Here is a 17751-nt window from a genome sequence, read left to right as displayed (position 1 = left end):
ATCTCTTCTGCATTACAATTTGTATCACAGTGACAGCTTTTTACCTGGTAAGATTGCATTTCTATTTTTGCCATTTTAATCACTCACTCATGTAGAAATGGCTGCGAACACCCTCTTTGTGGAGCACGCAAATAATTGTGAATTGTAGTGGTTACTTTCTGTATTAATGATACCATAGACTCTGAACTTCAGTGAATTAATTCTGTCACTTTTTTCTTTCCTTTCATTGGGTACTCAGTTGTTAAAGGAGGCAGTCGAATCACAGAGGATGTGTGAGTTGATGAAACAGCAGGAAGCTCACCTCAAGCAACAGGTAATGTCAAAGTGAGATTGTTAATGCTTCATATTTCAGTTTTGCTTGTATTTCTTTGGAGGTATTTTTGTATGCGAATACAGTGTTGTATTTTATAAATCCGTAAAAGATCCAAAAGCATAATTTTTCTAATAGGTTGATGTAACTGAGGTTGTTGGCAGCATTGCATACCACATCTGTTATGTAAAGTTGTGGAACTTACAATTCAGAATGCACTGTCTGGCAGGGGTGGCACATTGTTGTAGCTGTGAACCTAGTGGCTTAGATTTACCATTTTCTCCAAAATCCTTCAGTATGTGTGGTCTGGAGAAGTGTATTGGTATGTTTTATAGTAGCTTAGAATTCAGCTCAGGAATCCTTGAAATCGTTAATGGCAGTCTTGTAGCCATGGTCTTGATACTTGCAACTCGCGCTGTATTTTACTTTTTGGTTGCCGTTTAAGGAAGACCTTTAGTACAAGGTTGCTGGAATGAGTGACTCATTGTGCAGGTGATGGCAGCAGTTTGGTGACTAGTGTAGCATTGCCTTCAGTTTTATTTGTAAAAGTTTGAGAAGCCTGCAGGTTGCATGGCACACATAGATGGAGTCCTGAGTTTGGCAAAGGGAACTTAGGTTTCAGTAAGAGGTTCTGGTCACTGGAGGAACAGTTAGGGGTAAGTTTGAGGTTTGAATGGCTGATGGCAGCAGTTCCGGTGGGGGTTGCTGATGCCAGTACATCCTCTGGCAAAAGTTGGGCTGGTGACAAGCAGCAAGGTCCTTGGCATTTTGGTTTAGAAAGAACCACTTGTTCGTATGACCACAGTTTTTTATGTAGGTCACTGTGGCCTGTAGGTCATACTCATTCAGGCAGAATTCTCAGGAGGTGCTTTTGATTCTGAAGCTTACAGCTACACTCCTCGCTGTGAGGTTTGACCCCATATAGAGTAATGTGACTGCAGTCTGTATAACTACTTCATGTCTTTATCCACACTATGGAACCCATCTTTTGTTGTGAGCCAAGTCTTTTCTGTGTTATTTTGTTACTTTTACTGATCTTTTGTAGAGTTGCTTGGCTTTCATCCTTATGGATCTGTTGCTTGGAAGTTTGTACACTTTGTAAAGTTAGTGTTTTCAGTTTGGTTAAAGAGGAAGGACCAGACAAACTGCTTTAGAAAATGTGACCCTCCTAAGTCACTTTACTTTGAGAAATGTAAATGTGATGTTGTTATGATCCCCCACCACTGCAAAGATAAGCATGCAGGCTCTCTCAAATGCTGTGGAGAGGCTCATTTCAGAGGATTATAATGTATTTATGTATATATTTATTGCTTTTGTTTATCGGGAATGTCTGTCTGTGAGCAAGTCGTATTTTCAATGGAGGTCCAGGGCAAAAAGCTTCAAAATACAAAGATAGAGTATAAATAAAAAAAAAATTAGTTAAAAATTAGCAAATGTCCTACATTTTCAAGAGTATAGTCTACTTGAAAAGAAACAATTGTTAAAGTAATGGTGAATAGTCACAGCAGAGAGTGAGAAAAGAGAGATTTTTTTTAGTGTATAATATTCACAGTAGCAGAAAAATTAATCGAAGTTTAGATTTTCTGAAGTAGACTGAACGACTTGAGAGGGATAGTGGAAAATGGGGGGGGGGGGAGCTATCCACTTGCAAAAGATAGGTAGAGCCAGGAAGTGAGTAAATCAGAGTTTATTTCTATTTTTAAAGTAATTTAAAATGTGGTCTTCAGCATTAAGGAGGTGGTGTTCCAGGTTTTGGATACGTAGTGAGTAAAGGGAATTAGCACCAGTGTTGTCAGGTTTTGGTATGAGTAGGAAGAGCTTATGAGTAAAGCACAGATGTCTGATTGGAGTGTTTTACTGCATGAGATTGCTAAGAGATGGGCAGTTAGGTTTGTAGATAAGTAGTTGGGTGTGTGTTAGTGAGGTAGGTCTGACCACTGTAGAGGCCTTTCTTTAGATTACTGTTGCAGTGTTCCGATTCTTGTGGGTTGTTCTGTGGAGGGTAACTTAACGTCTTATTGATGATGCTCCATACGACCAGTGTATGATCTCAGCTCATGGGCGTAGGGGTCTAGAAGCAGATAGAGCTTAGGATCCTCTAGCTGGCTACCATTCTGAATGCACAAGCTAAGCTTACATCAGTCTGAATACAGCATTGTTGATGATCTTCGTGTTTCACTGTTGCAGTCATTACATTTGGCTTATTTGCCTGCAGGTAGCCCTCAGCTGACCTGAATACCAGAGTCTTGGATTCCTGCATCGGATGCTGTCTCTTCCATGACATCAGGGGTATAAAACATGCAGCCGATGCCATTACTTCCGTCTTTCTTGCCGCGTGGTGCTCAAAACAGAAGCAGTTCGCAAGTGCCGGTCGGCCGACTCCTGAAATTTTCATTTTCGAGTTTCAGAACCGAAGTCTTCAAAAAAGCGAAGTACCCCGTTGGGGATCCTTTTTCTTGCTCTTATCCAATGTCAGTAAAAGTTAACAATTGTTTTACCTGTGGAAAGCAAATACCTCATAAAGATTTTCATTCGTACTGCATTCCTTGCTTAGGCCCAGACCATGACGTCCCTTGCTATCGGTTTTGTGCCTTATTCTACCCCCGAACTTTTCATCACCGGTCTATTTTTGCAGCAAATTATTTTGGTACTCTGTACAACTATCCAGAAATAGCTTCGGTAAGCCGTCCGACTACCGATATTCCGAAAAAATGTAAGGATAAAGGCAGAGACAGACCCGCATAGGTACAAAACTGTTGACTCTTCGGTTAAGCTAGTCGCCAGTTCACCAGTACTCAGTGAGGCGCTTTTGCAGCCCCGGATACCCGCTACTTCAGATTCTCAGGCCTCTGCTGAGACCCATTTGGAGTCCAGTATGCCACGAGATGCTTCAACTGTGGAAACTGCAGATGTCTCTACCTTGGATATGTCCGGAGCCGCTGTGCAGGCACTGGCTTCTGAGGGTGTATTCAGGCCTACAGACTTGCATTTTAAACCGGAGCCATCTTCTTCATCCAGGCTTAAAACTCGACCCACACCTAGAAAACCTACATCCAAACTTGCATGGTCAGGCTCATTTGCCTAAAAACCAAATGCTTAGAATGGCTGAAGAGCTTATTACTTTAATTAGGGAAGCCAGCCTTCTCCAGCTAAGAGACCTAGAACTGATTTTCCTTCAGATTCTTCTGATCAGGATTCTGATATTTCTGTTTCTTCTGACTACCAGGATTTGCCCTTTCCTACCTATGAGGATTCTGATGCAGAGGATTCTATTCCCTCTGCTTCCCCTCCAGAAGATTTTTCTTTTGGTGAAACCTTGCTCACTCTTAGGGAGCATTTCCGCTGGGAAAGCCAGGATTACTCTTACTCCAAAAAGAGGCTTAGGGAATCCTTACTCCTTCCTCAACACGGGCCGTTAGCTATCCCTCCTGTTCTAGACATTGTAGATGATGCTTTGTTGGAATCTAGCCTGTCCCAAGACACTTTACCTGTAGCTCCCAGAAAACCTGACTGGTATTAGAGTACCTGACTCTCACAAGTTCCTCTTCAAGAATCCTACTGCGGATCCAGAGACCATTTCCCAAGGTCCAAAGGGCATTAAGGCTACTGCTGCCAAAAATCCTACCCCTTCTGATAGAGATTCTAGAGCCTTGGACAGATGGGGTAAGAAGGTATACACTTCTGCTACTTTGGCCATTAGGGCTTTCAATTGCCAGTTTCATATGTACCAGCAAGCAGCATATTATGGGACTACTTAAACAGAAAATTATGTTGATTCCTGACTGTGCTGAACACAGAGAATTACAGGATTTAATGCATTCTGCTGAACAAGTTGGTAAACATACTTTGCAATGTGGTTTTGACTCTCTAGAAGCATCTTGCAGGGCTGCTGTCACTGAGTCTGTACTTAGAAAGCATGCCTGGCTTAAGGAGCAAAACTTGCCAGATCATGTTAAAGCTAAATTACTGGATGCTCCCTTAAACCAAGACCGCATTTTAGGCAATAAAGCAGAAGTCATCCTCAAAAAGATGGAGGAAAAAGCTAAATCTATGCAAACTGTTAAAGATTTCCTGCAAGTACAGCCTCCCAGATTTAGTAGGCATTGGCCTTCAAAGAATTGGTCCTTTCCAGTCTCTTCCAGGCCTTCTCAGTCCAAACCCAGGAACAGCAGACCACCTAGGTTACAGTCTCAGGCTACTCACAGGCCTAAGCAGTGGGGGGCTCCCACTTCCAAAGCAGGAAGTAGTAAGACAACCCTCTTCTAAGTATCAGGACTATTCAACCTGTCCCAGCAGAAAAAAGGGGACAAGGTTTTTATTCAAGACTTTTTCTGGTACCCAGAAAAGACAGCTCCTTGCGTCCTATCCTGGACCTCTCTATTCTAAACACCTTTTTGGTAATCCCAAAATTCAAAATGTTAACATTTCAACAGCTGCTTCCTATGCTAGGCAAAGATGCCTGGTTGGCAACCTTAGACTTAAAGGAATCTTACCTGCACATTCCAATAAGGGAATCTTGCAGAAAATACCTACGCTTCAGGGCAGGCTCCATGCACGATCAGTTCTCTGCACTTTCCTTTGGCGTATCTACTGCGCCCAGGGTATTCACAAAGTGTCTAGCTCCAGCCATTGCATTTTGTAAGCAGAGAAATATTAAAATATACCCATACCTGGACGATTGTCTGATTCAGGCAGAAAGCCAGGACTTGCTATTAAAGCATCTGGCATTCATAAAGAAGCTTCTAAACTCACTGTTGTACACCATAATGGAAAATAAGTCTCACCTAGTACCCTGCTAACAGGTTGTATTCCTGGGAGCAAGCTTGAACACAACTTCCCAGATGGCTTTCCTCACTCCAGAGAAACAAGTTTATTTGACAGTCTACTTCAAACTACTGGCCACAAAGACCAAGCTGTCTGCAAGGACAATTCTGCAAGCCCTTGGGTTCATGGCCTCTTGCATTCTACTAATTCCATATGCAAGACTGCATATGAGGACACTACAGTGGTATCTAAAAAAGTCTATGGTGCCAACGTTCTCAGGACCTGGAATCGATGATTCCTATCATTCCTTGTATAAAGACAGAGTTCCTTTGGTGGGCAGAGACCTGCTACCACAACAAGGGGGCTCCCTTTAACTCTACCCCTGCTGCCCAAACCCTAACAGACGCACCAGACTATGCATGGGGGGCCTCACTTGGCAGGGCAGTACATTCAGGGCAAATGGAACTAGAGTCAGATGCACCTGCATTTCAACCAAAAAGAAATGTTAGCTGTACAGAATTCCCTGACAACCTTCAAAGACCACATCCTTCTAGGGCAATTATTGGTAAAGACAGACAACACCACAGTTATGTGGTACATAAACAAGCAGGGGGAACCCAGTCGTACCCTCTCTGCAGACTAACCATGGTTCTGTGGAATACAGCCTTGAGCTACCAGGTGCATCTACAAGCTCAATTCCTGCCAAGCAAACTAAATTCACTGGCAGACGACCTAAGCAGAAATCTCATGGACCCACAAAAATGGAAACAGGAACCAAAAATATTCAACCTCTTGAGGAACAAATGGTGGACTCCAGAGATGGAGCTGTTTGCCTCCCCTCAAAACTACCAGTTGGGCAAATTCTGCACAAGGACTCCCCACAGTTAAGCTTGGAAAGTGGATGCCCTGTCCTTCACCTGGGAAAGCCTCTCTGTTTATGCCTTTCCACCTCTGCCTCTCCTCTTGAAGGTTCTGCTAAAAAATCAAACAGGACAAGCCAAGGACAATACTGATTGCACCAGACTGGCCATGCCAGCATTGGTACCCCCTCTTGCGCAGTATGATACTGCTGGAACCATGGCACCTACCTCAGACATCTTCCCTGCTGTCCCAGCAGGCGGGACAGATTTTGCACCCTCAGCTTCAAACCCTGAACCTTGCAGCCTGGCTAATTCCTTGAGCTCCCCAATAGCATGCCTCAGTAAACAGGTGCTAGATGTCATTCTGGAAGCAAGGAGGCCTAGTACTAGAAAATCTTATGCTGAAAAGTGGAAAAGATACTGTTCCTGGAGCCAGACCCAGGGGATGGGCACAGCAATGCCCAGCTTACCTCATATTCTTCAGTACTTAACAGAAATGCTCCGCAAGGGCCTATCCTTCTTGTCAATTAAAATTCATGCCTCTGCCATTTCAGCACATTATAATACTGAACCACCCCTCTTCTCTCTCCCCCTATTAAAGCAATTCCTCAGAGGGGCCAAAAAATTAAGACCCCCCCTCAGGCGAGCCCTACTCCAGCCTGGGACCTTAACTTTTGTATTGGAAAAGCTCACTCTCCCTCCATTCGAACCAGCTGCAACTGCAGAGTTGAAATTCCTTTCTTGGAAAACAGCCTTCCTTGTAGCCATCACTTCAGCAAGAAGAGTGTCTGAATTACAGGCCCTTGTGACAGTGGAGCCCTTCATTATCTTCAATGCAGACAGGGTTTCCCTCAGGACCAATCCTTCCTTTATGCCTAATGTGGTGTCTAGTGTGGCCCTAAATCAGTCCATTCATTTGCCTACCTTTTTCCCGAATCCACAAAACAAAGGTGAATGAATGCTGCACTCTTTGGATGTGCACAGACCACTTAGATTTTATTTGGACAGGACTAAGCCTCTCAGAAAATCTGAACAGCTGCTAGTTGGCTATGCTTCAGGGGCAGAGGGGAAGGCCATTTCAAAGCAAACCATTTCTAAATGGATAGCCCATTGCATTCATTTCTGCTATAAGCACCATGGCAAATCTACCCCACGGGGGATAAGATCCCATTCCACCAGGGCTGCATCTACCTCAACAGCCTTCCTCCGAGGAGTCCCTACTAAGGACATCCTAGAAGCTGCTACCTGGAGCTCTGCACATACCTTCACCAAGCATTACCACATGCCTATATTTTTCTAAATCCAGAGATGGTTTTGCCACTGCAGTCTTGCAGGGCTTAATAGCTGACCCTAATGCTCTTTAACTTCCTCAGCTTTGGGAATCAACCCAAATGTAATGACTGCAACAGTGAAACACAAAGAACATAGTACAGTTGTGTACACTTACCATAAATGTAGATGTTCAAGTGTATTCACTTTTGCAGTGCTGGTTACCCTCCCTCCAGCCCCCGACTTCTCTTGGCACTACCTTTCCTTCTTGTTTGGTGTATTTAAGCTTTCTGGTTATTTGCTTTTTGATGGATGTGTACATAACACATAATTGCTTCCCATTATGGGGGCACCTGACATCTGGGGCAAGAAAAACTGATGTAATGGTGTCGGTTGCATGTTTTATACCCCTGACAACCTGACGTCATGGAAGAAGAGACCGCATCTGATGCAGGAATCCAAGACTCTGGTATTCAGGCCGGCTGAGGGCTACCTGCAGGCAGATAACCCAAATGTAATGAATGCAACAGTGAATACACTCGAGCATCTACATTTAGTAAGTGTACACAACTGTACATTCTGCTACCCCTGCCAAGGCTTGACTAGATAAGTGCCCCTTTGGTGAACCTTCTTTTTCTTCCTTTTATCAAATATTTGTTCATGTCAGCTAAGAGAGGGAATTGTGACTGTGGAAGGCAAATTTCTTACAAAGACCTCCACTCTGTGTTTGCTTTGCTTAGGGTCTGAACATTATCATAGCTGTAAAACTTGTCAATCATTTATCCTTAGAACAAGGTTATCTTCCCAAAATACCTGTTTGGATACATAACATCTCAAGCGCCTTGCTCTTTCAGATTGGCAGAATCTTGTGCCTGTGTTATCCCTCCTGCACCTAGAAAGAATTTCAAGAAACTGAATCGGGACATTTTGGCTAAGAAACTGAAACAGGATACTTTGGCTGCCCGGTGTGATAATGACATATCCTCTGAGATACAACAAATACCTGCAGTACGTCCAGTCTCTGCTGAGGCCGCTGTTACCACTACCCCGCCAGAGGCCAGTATGATGTCTCTTGTTCCTGTGTCTGAGACTGAATCTCCTGCCAGTATGAGAGAGAAGGGGGGAACCCAGGGCAAATAGGTCAGAGAGACGGGGCATACCTCAATTCCTAGTTAGAGAAGATGTGTCTGACTGCCTTATTGAAGTCCAGCAAGGTTCCATGCCAACACGCTTTGTAAGAGTAGACATTTTGATGAAGAAGCAAACCCATCTCTCCGTGGATGTCCCATGAGAAGGAATGTCTAGGTTTTTCTCAAGGCTTTTATCAAGTAATCTCGTCTTTGAAGCCTCCTTCCTTCACCTCTTTCCCTTCACCTGCCCTTCTTCATTTGAAAAAATAGTATGAGTCTTCCTTTGAGAAGGTTCATAGGTTGGTACTAGGCTGTCAGCCTTAAGGCCTAGACAAGCCTGGCCATAACAATTCCCTGGCCATTTCTTTCCACAATATTTACTTCCCTGGACCCCTTTCTAGCCGGGTGACTGAAGTGATTCCCAGGATGAATTTTCTATCTTCCATCCAGTCATCAAGGTTCCTTTTGAAGAGTGCCAAAGAGGTGCTTTGCTTGACATATATGGGCAGTTTATTCCAGAGTCTGAGGAGTCTCTGCGTCAGGAACCTATCCCTCCATCATGTTTTGTTCATTGTGATGACAAGGTTTAGATCCCTGGAACGTGTGGCACTGAGGGATTGGGATTTCATTAAGTGTAGCATGTCCAACAGCTCTGGGTTTGACATGGCCTTGTATGTTAAGCAGAGATCGCCTCTGAGTAGACTATATGCGACAGAGTATAGCTGGAGTTATTTTTAGACGGTCAGCATAGAGCATCTGCTATAGGCCTGTGGTTCTTTTAGTGAGATATTTCTGCGGCCTTTCCAGTTGTTGCAGGTATCTTGAGAGATACATACCAAATTGGGTGTTGTATTTTATAATGGGTCTGAGGGATTAGTACAGTGGGACAATGACCTCCTTTTTTCTGGATAAAAAGCCCTTAGTGATGGTGTGGCACATAGAAGGATTTCCTGACTGTTGTGGCGATGTGGTTATCAAAGGTAAGACCAATGTCCACCTGTGTCCCCAAGTCTCTTATCACACTTTCCGTGTTTAGTGTACTGCCACCTATGTGGTAATTCATGGGTACATGTTTTTTCCTCAAAGGGGATAACTATACATTTCTTGACATTGAGCTTGAGCCCATGGCTCTGGCACAAAGCATCTGTTTCTGTAAGGCCCTTTTGTAGAGTATCCACATCATTTGGGGATTCAGTAATGGCTCCCAGTTTGCAGTCATCTGCGAACTTTGTTAGTCCAGAGTCCCTTAGTGTTGGCCTGTACTTCAGAGAAGTAGATGCCAAACAAGAATGGTCCCAGGACTGAACCCTGAGGTACTCCACTTGTCTGGAGCTGGATTTGGAGTCTGTTACTTTTACAATGAGGGTTCTGTCAGTAAGCCAGTTGGCAACCCATTGAGTGACGTACGGATTAATCCCCAGCTTAGTAAGTTTATGATTCCAGAGTGGGGGATGGTGTCAAAGGCCTTGGCGAGGTCCAGATAGGCTCTGTGGACCGCCTTACCCTCGTCTACACCTCTGGTGACTGATTTGAAGAAGTCAGTCAGATTCAGGACACAATATTGGACCTTCACGAACCCAAACTGGGTGGAGTCCAGTGTTTGAAGGTTGCCAATGTCTTTGTTTAGAAGTTCCATGATAATACATTCCATGGCCTTGCAGATCAGGCTTGTCAGACTGATGGGCAGTAGTTCCCAGGATCCAAGGTGGATCCCCCCTTTTGGAGTCGGATAACTGTAGCTGTGTGCCACTCAGTGGGCACGAAGCCTGAGGTGAGGCTATGATTAAACATGACACGTAGGTGAGGTGCCGGTTCATTTTGTAGTTCATGTAGTACACAGCCCGGAATGTCGTCTGGTCCCATGGATGCTGAATATTTACAGGTGGAATATGATTCAGAAGAGGACTCAATGGCTTTTTCCTCCCATATTCAGTCTCCAGGACAACTGTCCTCAAATGATACATTGCCACTTGATTCCCCAAAGAAAGAGATTTCCTTTGGGAAGCCATTTCCAGGCTGATGCAACATTTTAAATGGAAGACTAAACAGGTCCCAGATATCCAGAAAATATATTATGAATTAGTGGAAGCAGTGGTCCCTTAAATCTTCAGTTGTGTCCCCTGTCCTGGAAGCCATTTTGCATGCCTTTGCTTCCACTTTTAATCCAGACTCCCTGCACCAAAGAAACTAGACCGTTTCTACAAAGTACCTGATGATATGAAATTCCTGTACAAAAATCATGTGGCAGACCCCCTCAGTTCTCTCTCTCTCTGGATAAAACACCAGACGTATCATGCATCCAGTGTGCTGCCATCTGATAGAGACAGCAAGGCCATGGAAGGTACATCAAGAAAGTCTGTACTGCTGCCACCCTGGTGTTTAGAGCCCTAAACTTTCAAACCCAAATGACTGTGTGTTTAATCTGATATCATTTTCATTCATTCATCAATAAATGGGTCTCTGGTCCGACTTGGCCACTTTTCACTAGACTCTAGGATCTGACCCTCTAGCTCCTCTTTTTACCCATAATGCCCTTCATCACTGCACCACCTCAGATCTCGTTTGGCCCTGTAACAATTTGGTCGGGATTGCATTCTCTCGAGCTCAGGCAGTGTTTTTTCTGGGCTAGGCTAGTGTTTAAAAAAAACTTTGAAGTTTAACTATTTTTTCTTATACATTACCTTCTCCTTCTATAGCATCCTCTCTTTATTCTTCCTTCCCCAAACACCACATTGACCATAGATGCCTCCCAATTGTGGTGGGGGGGGGTGGCATTTCTTGGGATGGACTGTTCAAGGCACTTGGTCCCCAGAAGAGACCGGATTGCATGTAAATGTCTTAAGAGATGAGAGCAGTCCTTTTAGCGTTCCACGCCTTTCAGAATTCTCTTGCTCTAGGGACAATTGTTATCTAAAAGGACAATATGCCAGTAGTTTGTTATATCCACCAACAAGGAGTACCAGATCTTACCTCCTTTGCTGAGAAGCAGTAAAGAGTCTGGCAGTGGCTGTTTCCTCCAACCTCTTTCTTGTAGCAATGCACATACCGGGGAAGTCCAACATTGTTGCAGACGAGCTCAGCAGGACTATCCTGATGCCTCACAAGTGGTCTCTCAGTCAGTCAGTGGCAGATATGATCTTCCACAAATATGGTTAACCTTGGTGTGATCTCTTCACCTTTACCTCCACAAGTACAGCAGGTTCTTTGCCCTAAATCCCCCTCAGGGACAGTCACCGAGAGATACTGTGGTCCATGTTTGGCCCTCTGATTTTCTATATGCTTATTCCTTCCCTGCCTCTAAACCTCAAATTTCTTCAGAAAACACTCTGGTTGAAGACAAAAGTGATCATAGTTGACCGCTTTCTGGCCTTGGCAAGTGTAGTTCCCCTTCCTGTGGTCTCACCAACTATGTCCACCTGAGACACTGCACCCTGGTCCAGACCTTCTTCCACATCCATCAGGGATGACTCACCCAGGACATTACAGACCTCAGATTAACTGCATGGTTCTCCAACTCCAGTGATGGTTGGACATTCCAGGCTTTCATCTCCTGTTCGCCAACTTTTTTCTCATCCCGGAAACCATCTGTAAGGAAGATTTATAAGAATAAATGGAAGAGATTTTCTTTTTGGGCATGGCAGAGAGAGCTAGGTACTTTTACTGCCCCAATCCCTGCTGTTTTAGGTTTTCTTGCTTCAGTTTTTGAAAGTGTTGCTAGTTTTTCCACAGTCAGTTTAGCTGGCAGCCATCTCCGTCTATCACATTGGAGATGATGCTTCCCCTTTAATGTCGTCCAAGTTATGTAAAGCATTCTGTAAAGGTACATTTTTTTTTTTTACTGAGGCCTCCAATAAAGGATCCCACTCCACCTTTGCATTTTACTGTTGTGTTGCAGAGTTTGATGCAATCCCCTTTTGAACCTTCAGCTAAGGAAGATCTCAAATTTCTTTTCAGGAAAACAGTGTCTTTCTTGTAACTTCTACAAGGCAAGCCTCTGAACTTCAAGCACTATCTTCAAAACCACCTAATATAATCTTCTGTAAAGATAGGGATGTTAAGTTGTCAATCTCGCCTTCATTCTTGCTTGATGGGTTCGGAGCCGATCCTCGGCTCCGACTCGGCACTTGCTAAGCTCGAGAGTCACTTTTACCAGCTCGAGGCAGCCCCATATCCCATGATGCAAGGCGGTAAGTACCCAGATCTCGTTTGCCGCTTCACTGATGAGGTCCTCCTTTTACCAGCTCCTGGTAAGTGATTTATACACTACTACTTTTGCCCCTTTTTCAGTTTAAAGTTAATTTTTTACTTAAATTTTATAGTTTTAGACTAGTTTTAGTCCCTTTCTGACTAAAATTCCCTCTCTCCAAAAAGTTTTTAGTCAGGCCTTCTCCCATCCCATCCCCCCCTTGTTAGGGTGTGTGTGTGTTTGTGAGAGGATAGTTTTTTTCCCTTTTTCTTGGGATTGTATTTTTTCTTGGACAGGTGTTGTGTGTGTGAGTTTTTGCACCATGTCTAAAGAAAGGGTCTCAGGCTTTAAGAAGTGTGACTCGTGCTGTCAGAAGATGTCTGACAGATGGTCACACTTCTTGCTTATACTGCCTGGGACCTCTCCACCTGCAGGACTCCTGTGCGATTTGTCATTCTTTTAGCCAGAGAGTCCTGCAGGAAAGGAGAAATAAGCTTATTTTGAGGGGCCTTCTTAAGCCGGAGGGCTCTCCGGCTAAGTCGGCTCCATCTAAGACTTCTAAGTCTTCCATGGCCCAGGCTTCTGTGTCCAAGCCTGCGGCCTCGGCTCCGACTCTTTCAGAATCGAGATCGGCTCCGGCTGGAGCCGATTCTGGTTTGCACAAACCTTCGGCACCGATGGCTATCGGTGCCGATTCTGGTTCGACCACTTCGGTGTCGGCTCCGATCGGTTCCGATCACCATGTGGCTCAGGCTTCGGTGTCGGCGCCGATCGGCTCCGACACCCTTACTTTTATGTCTATCGGCTCCGGCCAGAGCCGATGCATCGAAACTTTCTGTCGGTGCCGAAAAGTTGTCGGCTCCGACAGCTTCCAAGGTTTCTTCGGCTCCGATGGTTCCTTCGAGGAAGAGGTCTAGGTCCCCTTCCTTGGAGCCGATACTCTCGGCTCCGGCTTCTCCTCTCCTCTCGGAATGGAGCCATCGGAGCTGATCATCCAGGTCATCCAGGCTTTCTGACCATGATTTAGAGAGAGTGGTCAGTAGATTATTAAAATCACAGGCACTGGCCCAAATGCTACATAGTCCGTCTCAACAGACGACTATTAGTCCACACCCCATTGCAGTTCCTCCTTCGACTCTACCACAGAGTTTGGAGTTGGAGTCTTCGGGAATGGTTTCTGCTACGGCTGAGGGACAGATACCCCCTTCTGTTCCTTCAGCCTCTACTCTTATCTCCTCTTCGAGACCTTCCTTAGAGGGATTCGGTGGTCGGGCTTCCCTGGTCTCCTCCGAGGGGGTGAGTGGCATCGGACTCTTGTCCGACCCCACTCTTCCCCTTGGAGCCTCGGCCTTGGTGAGCTCGGCTCCGACATCTGCCTCGGAGCCTTCCTTTCGGTGGGTCCTGGAGTTCCTGGTTCTTCGGAACGGGTTCTCTCGGACCTCCCTGGGAGGAGCCGAGGTGATGAAGAATGTGCTGGCCACTGGACTCAGCCAGCAGTCTGTTCCCTTAGCTCCTCCCTCTATGGTGCCTGTTGACATCTCTGCCACTTCTCTTGCTCCCGGACCCAGAGATCCTCCGCCTCAGGTTTCCCCACTGGGAAGAACCCCCTCTTCCGAGGATTCTCCTGATCTGTCAGGAGATCCTCCGCGAAAGAGGGACCTGTAAGAGGAAACACGTAGACTCCCCCGAGTCTATCACTTCAGATACTGACTTAGATGAGTCAGAGGGATCCCCAAGATCCCCCTCTGAGGAAGTCTCCTTTTCAGACATCCTAGAACTCCTTAGACAGAGGGGAAACTGGCCCACCAATAATCCCTCTGAGGATGAGTCAGTATACCTGGAGGCGTTTGGATCTCGGCCCTCCACCTCCTGGGTGTCTCCGCCTTCGACCCCTTATGCAGGTTATTGCTCGAAGGCGTGGGCTGCTCCTGACTCTGTAGAGCCAGTCCCTAGGAGGCCTTCTAAATTTATTACTGCCCCGCCGGACAAGCAATTCCTCACAAAAGGTGTCCCTGCTGATGCCATGGTGGTGGCGGCTGCCACTAAGAAGGAACTTGCAGATCCTTCCGTACCTGTCCATCCTCCTAATAAGGACTCTAGGACCATGGATAGATATGGTAAGCGGATGTTCTCTTCAGCGACCTTTGCTATGCGTTCGCTGAACTACCTATGTCACTTCACCAGACTCCAGAGGGATATCCTTAAGGAGCTAGGTGAAGTAGTACAGGATCCTACAGCTGCAGGGGCTCAAGAAAAAATTGCTTCGCAGCTAGGAACCCTTAATTCTATTGCTAACTCCTCCATGCAACTGATATATGCTGCTGATGGAGCGAGTAGGGCCGCAGGTACAGGTGTGGCTCTTAGACGCCAAGCCTGGATGCGGCTCTGTAATTTTGCAGATCCCTTTAAGGCGTCCTTCACAAACTCTCCCTTTGATGGGTCAGCTATGTTTGGCCCTCAAGTGAAGGAAACGTTGACCAGGTGTGAGCAGGACGGCAAGACTCTTTCTGCCGTAGGGGTCCGTTTTTCCACCCCTTCTAGGCCTTACCCCAAAGGACAGAAGGGTGGCAAAATGTGGTTCCGCAAATCCCAAGGAGTCACGCCGGATTCACGTGGTCAGTTTACCCCTAGAGGCAGAGGGGTAACAATAACAGACGCTCTAGAGGCAGAGGGGTCCACAAAACCAGGGAAGCAGAGAGCCTCTCTGACAAGCCCTTTCAGCATCCCTGAGGTGTTGCCCGGCTGTCCATCCTTGGAGGCAGTCGGGGAAGACTATCGCTGTACCCAGAAGCCTGGCGTTCCCTCACTCAAGACAGATGGGTACAGTCGATCATATCCGAGGGTTACAAAATTCCTTTCGAGGAAAGTCCTTTCTATCACTCAAATTCCTTCCAGATGTACCACCTGTCTAAGGGAAATTGCAGAGTTAGAAGTCTTAAAACTACTGCAAAAAAGAGCCATTCAGCCAGTTACAACAGATCATTCAGAGCCCGGAATCTACTAAAGGTTCTTTTTGGTCCCCAAAAAGACGGGAGACTGGAGACCAATATTGGATCTCAGCAGACTCAACAAGTCTGTGAGGAAGACAAGATTCCGAATGGTCACTCTTCAGTCAATTCTGCCCTTCTTACAGAAGGACAACTGGATGTGCTCAATAGATCTTCAGGATGTGTACTATCACACAAAAATTCACAGACGCTCCAGGAGATTCCTCCGCTTTCGGCTGGGGTCCAGTCATTTCCAGTTCAGAGCCCTGCCCTTTGGTCTCACTAAAGCCCCCAGAGTGTTCACCAAATGTATGGCAGTGGTCACGGCTCACCTGAGACGTCAAGGATTCCAGGTGTTTCCGTATCTCGATGACTGGCTCCTGTCAGCCACCACCAGGCATCAGCTTGTTCAAGCCAGGGATTACACAATAAATCTTTGTTCTCAATTGGGCATCTCGATCAACTCCGAAAAATCATCCTTATTGCCCTGCCAGTCTATTACTTTCATAGGCGCAAACTTAAACACTGTTCGGATGTCAGCTACCCTTACAGATCAAAGAATCTCAGACATTCAAAGTCACGTCAGGATCATTCTAGCCAACAAGAAGGTACAGGCCAGAATGGTTCTAAAGGTGTTAGGCCTCATGGCTGCGGCCATTACCCTTCTTCCCCTGGCACGCTTCTATATGCGCCTTCTTCAATGGATGTTGTTCACTCAGTGGTCTTACCAACAACTTCCAATGCGTCACCAAATACTGGTTACACAGATTTGCAAGAATCATCTTGCTTGGTGGATCACTTCTCCCCAGATTCACCAAGGCAGACACTTTGTACCCCCATCCCCGGTAGCCACTGTCACTACGGATGCCTCCCTGATCGGGTGGGGGGGTCGTTATCTGGGCAGGATGGTTCATGGGACATGGCAACCTTTTGAATACCACCTGCACATAAATGTCCTAGAGATGAGAGCAGTGCTTTTAACGTTGCAAGCCCTCAACGACTTTCTTCCCGTAGGGACAATTGCAGTCCACACAGACAACATGTCTGTAGTTTGGTATATCAACAAACAGGGCGGAACCAAGTCCTACCCCTTGTGTCGAGAAGCGCTCAGACTTTGGCAATGGGCGATCTCCTCTTATCGGTTTCTGGTAGCAACGCACATCCCTGGGAAAACCAACATTTTAGCGGACAGATTGAGCAGAGCTATTCTCATGCCTCACGAGTGGTCTCTCAAACAATCTATAGTGGAAGAGATTTTTCTGGAATGGGGTCGCCCATGTTGCGATCTTTTTGCTACTTCCCAAAACAGCAAATGCCCAGACTTCTTTTCTCTCTTCCCACTGCCAGGCCATCCCCCCAGAGATGCTCTGACCCAGGATTGGCCCCAGGGACTTCTTTATGCCTTTCCTCCATTTCCTCTGATCCCTCAAGTTATCCAGAAAGCTACCATTTTGAGAGCCAAATTGATTCTCATTGCCCCTTATTGGCCTCGACAAATTTGGTTTCCGTTCCTCCATCGTCACCTTTTGGTGCAGCCGTGGCATCTGGACCCAGTGCCAGATCTTCTGATTCACCAATCCGGTCAGCTGCACCGGTCTGTCCCTTCTCTCAACCTCACAGCATGGTTGCTCCACTTCCTTCCTTCCTTAGTCAGGCTTCCTATGATCTCTAACCCTGTTAGAGACATCCTAGTAGCTTCCTTAAAATCCTCTACCAGGAGGATTTATACAAGCAAATGGAAACGTTTCTCTTATTGGGCTAAAGCCAAGAATATTGATCCCTTCACTGCTCCAGTTCAAGCAGTTTTGGATTTCTTAGCGGAGATTTTTCACGCGGGCTCCTCTTCTTCCACAGTTAGAGTTCAGTTGGCTGCTATCTCGAACTTTCATGTCGGGTACGCAGATCACAACATTATGTCCCACAGGCTTTGTAGAGCCTTCTTGAAAGGAATTTTCCTCCTGAAGCCTCCAGTCAGGAGTCCTCCTCCTCAATGGGACCTAAATTTTGTGCTGACATCCTTGATCCTTCCCCCCTTCGAGCCAGCTGTTTCTTGTTCCCTGAAATTTCTTTCATGGAAAACTTTATTCCTGGTTGCTATTACATCGGCTAGGAGGGTGTCTGAACTTCATGCTCTATCTGTTCGCCCCCCCCTATTTTGTCTTCCACAAAGACAGAGTATCATTGAGAACTAATCCGACCTTTTTGCCTAAGGTCGCCTCAAAGACTAATTTGAATCAAGCCATTG

At 45.9% G+C, this 17751-nt stretch overlaps 1 protein-coding gene across 1 annotated transcript in view; it reads left to right on the top strand.

The window, feature by feature from the left end:
- The window catches only part of TXLNA (taxilin alpha), a 1198503-nt gene that overhangs the window by 933296 nt on the left and 247456 nt on the right, over window positions 1–17751 (top strand). Inside the window, exon 8 of the mRNA XM_044082609.1 lies at window positions 239–313. Within this exon, the coding sequence (XP_043938544.1) occupies window positions 239–313 (75 nt within the window). The remainder of the gene's footprint in view (window positions 1–238; window positions 314–17751) is intronic.

Source organism: Protopterus annectens, chromosome 1.part1 (genome assembly GCF_019279795.1).
Source record: "Protopterus annectens isolate FY-2018-M chromosome 1.part1, PAN1.0, whole genome shotgun sequence".
Lineage (NCBI taxonomy): Eukaryota > Metazoa > Chordata > Ceratodontiformes > Protopteridae > Protopterus > Protopterus annectens.
This window is presented reverse-complemented; position numbering and strand designations above follow the sequence as displayed.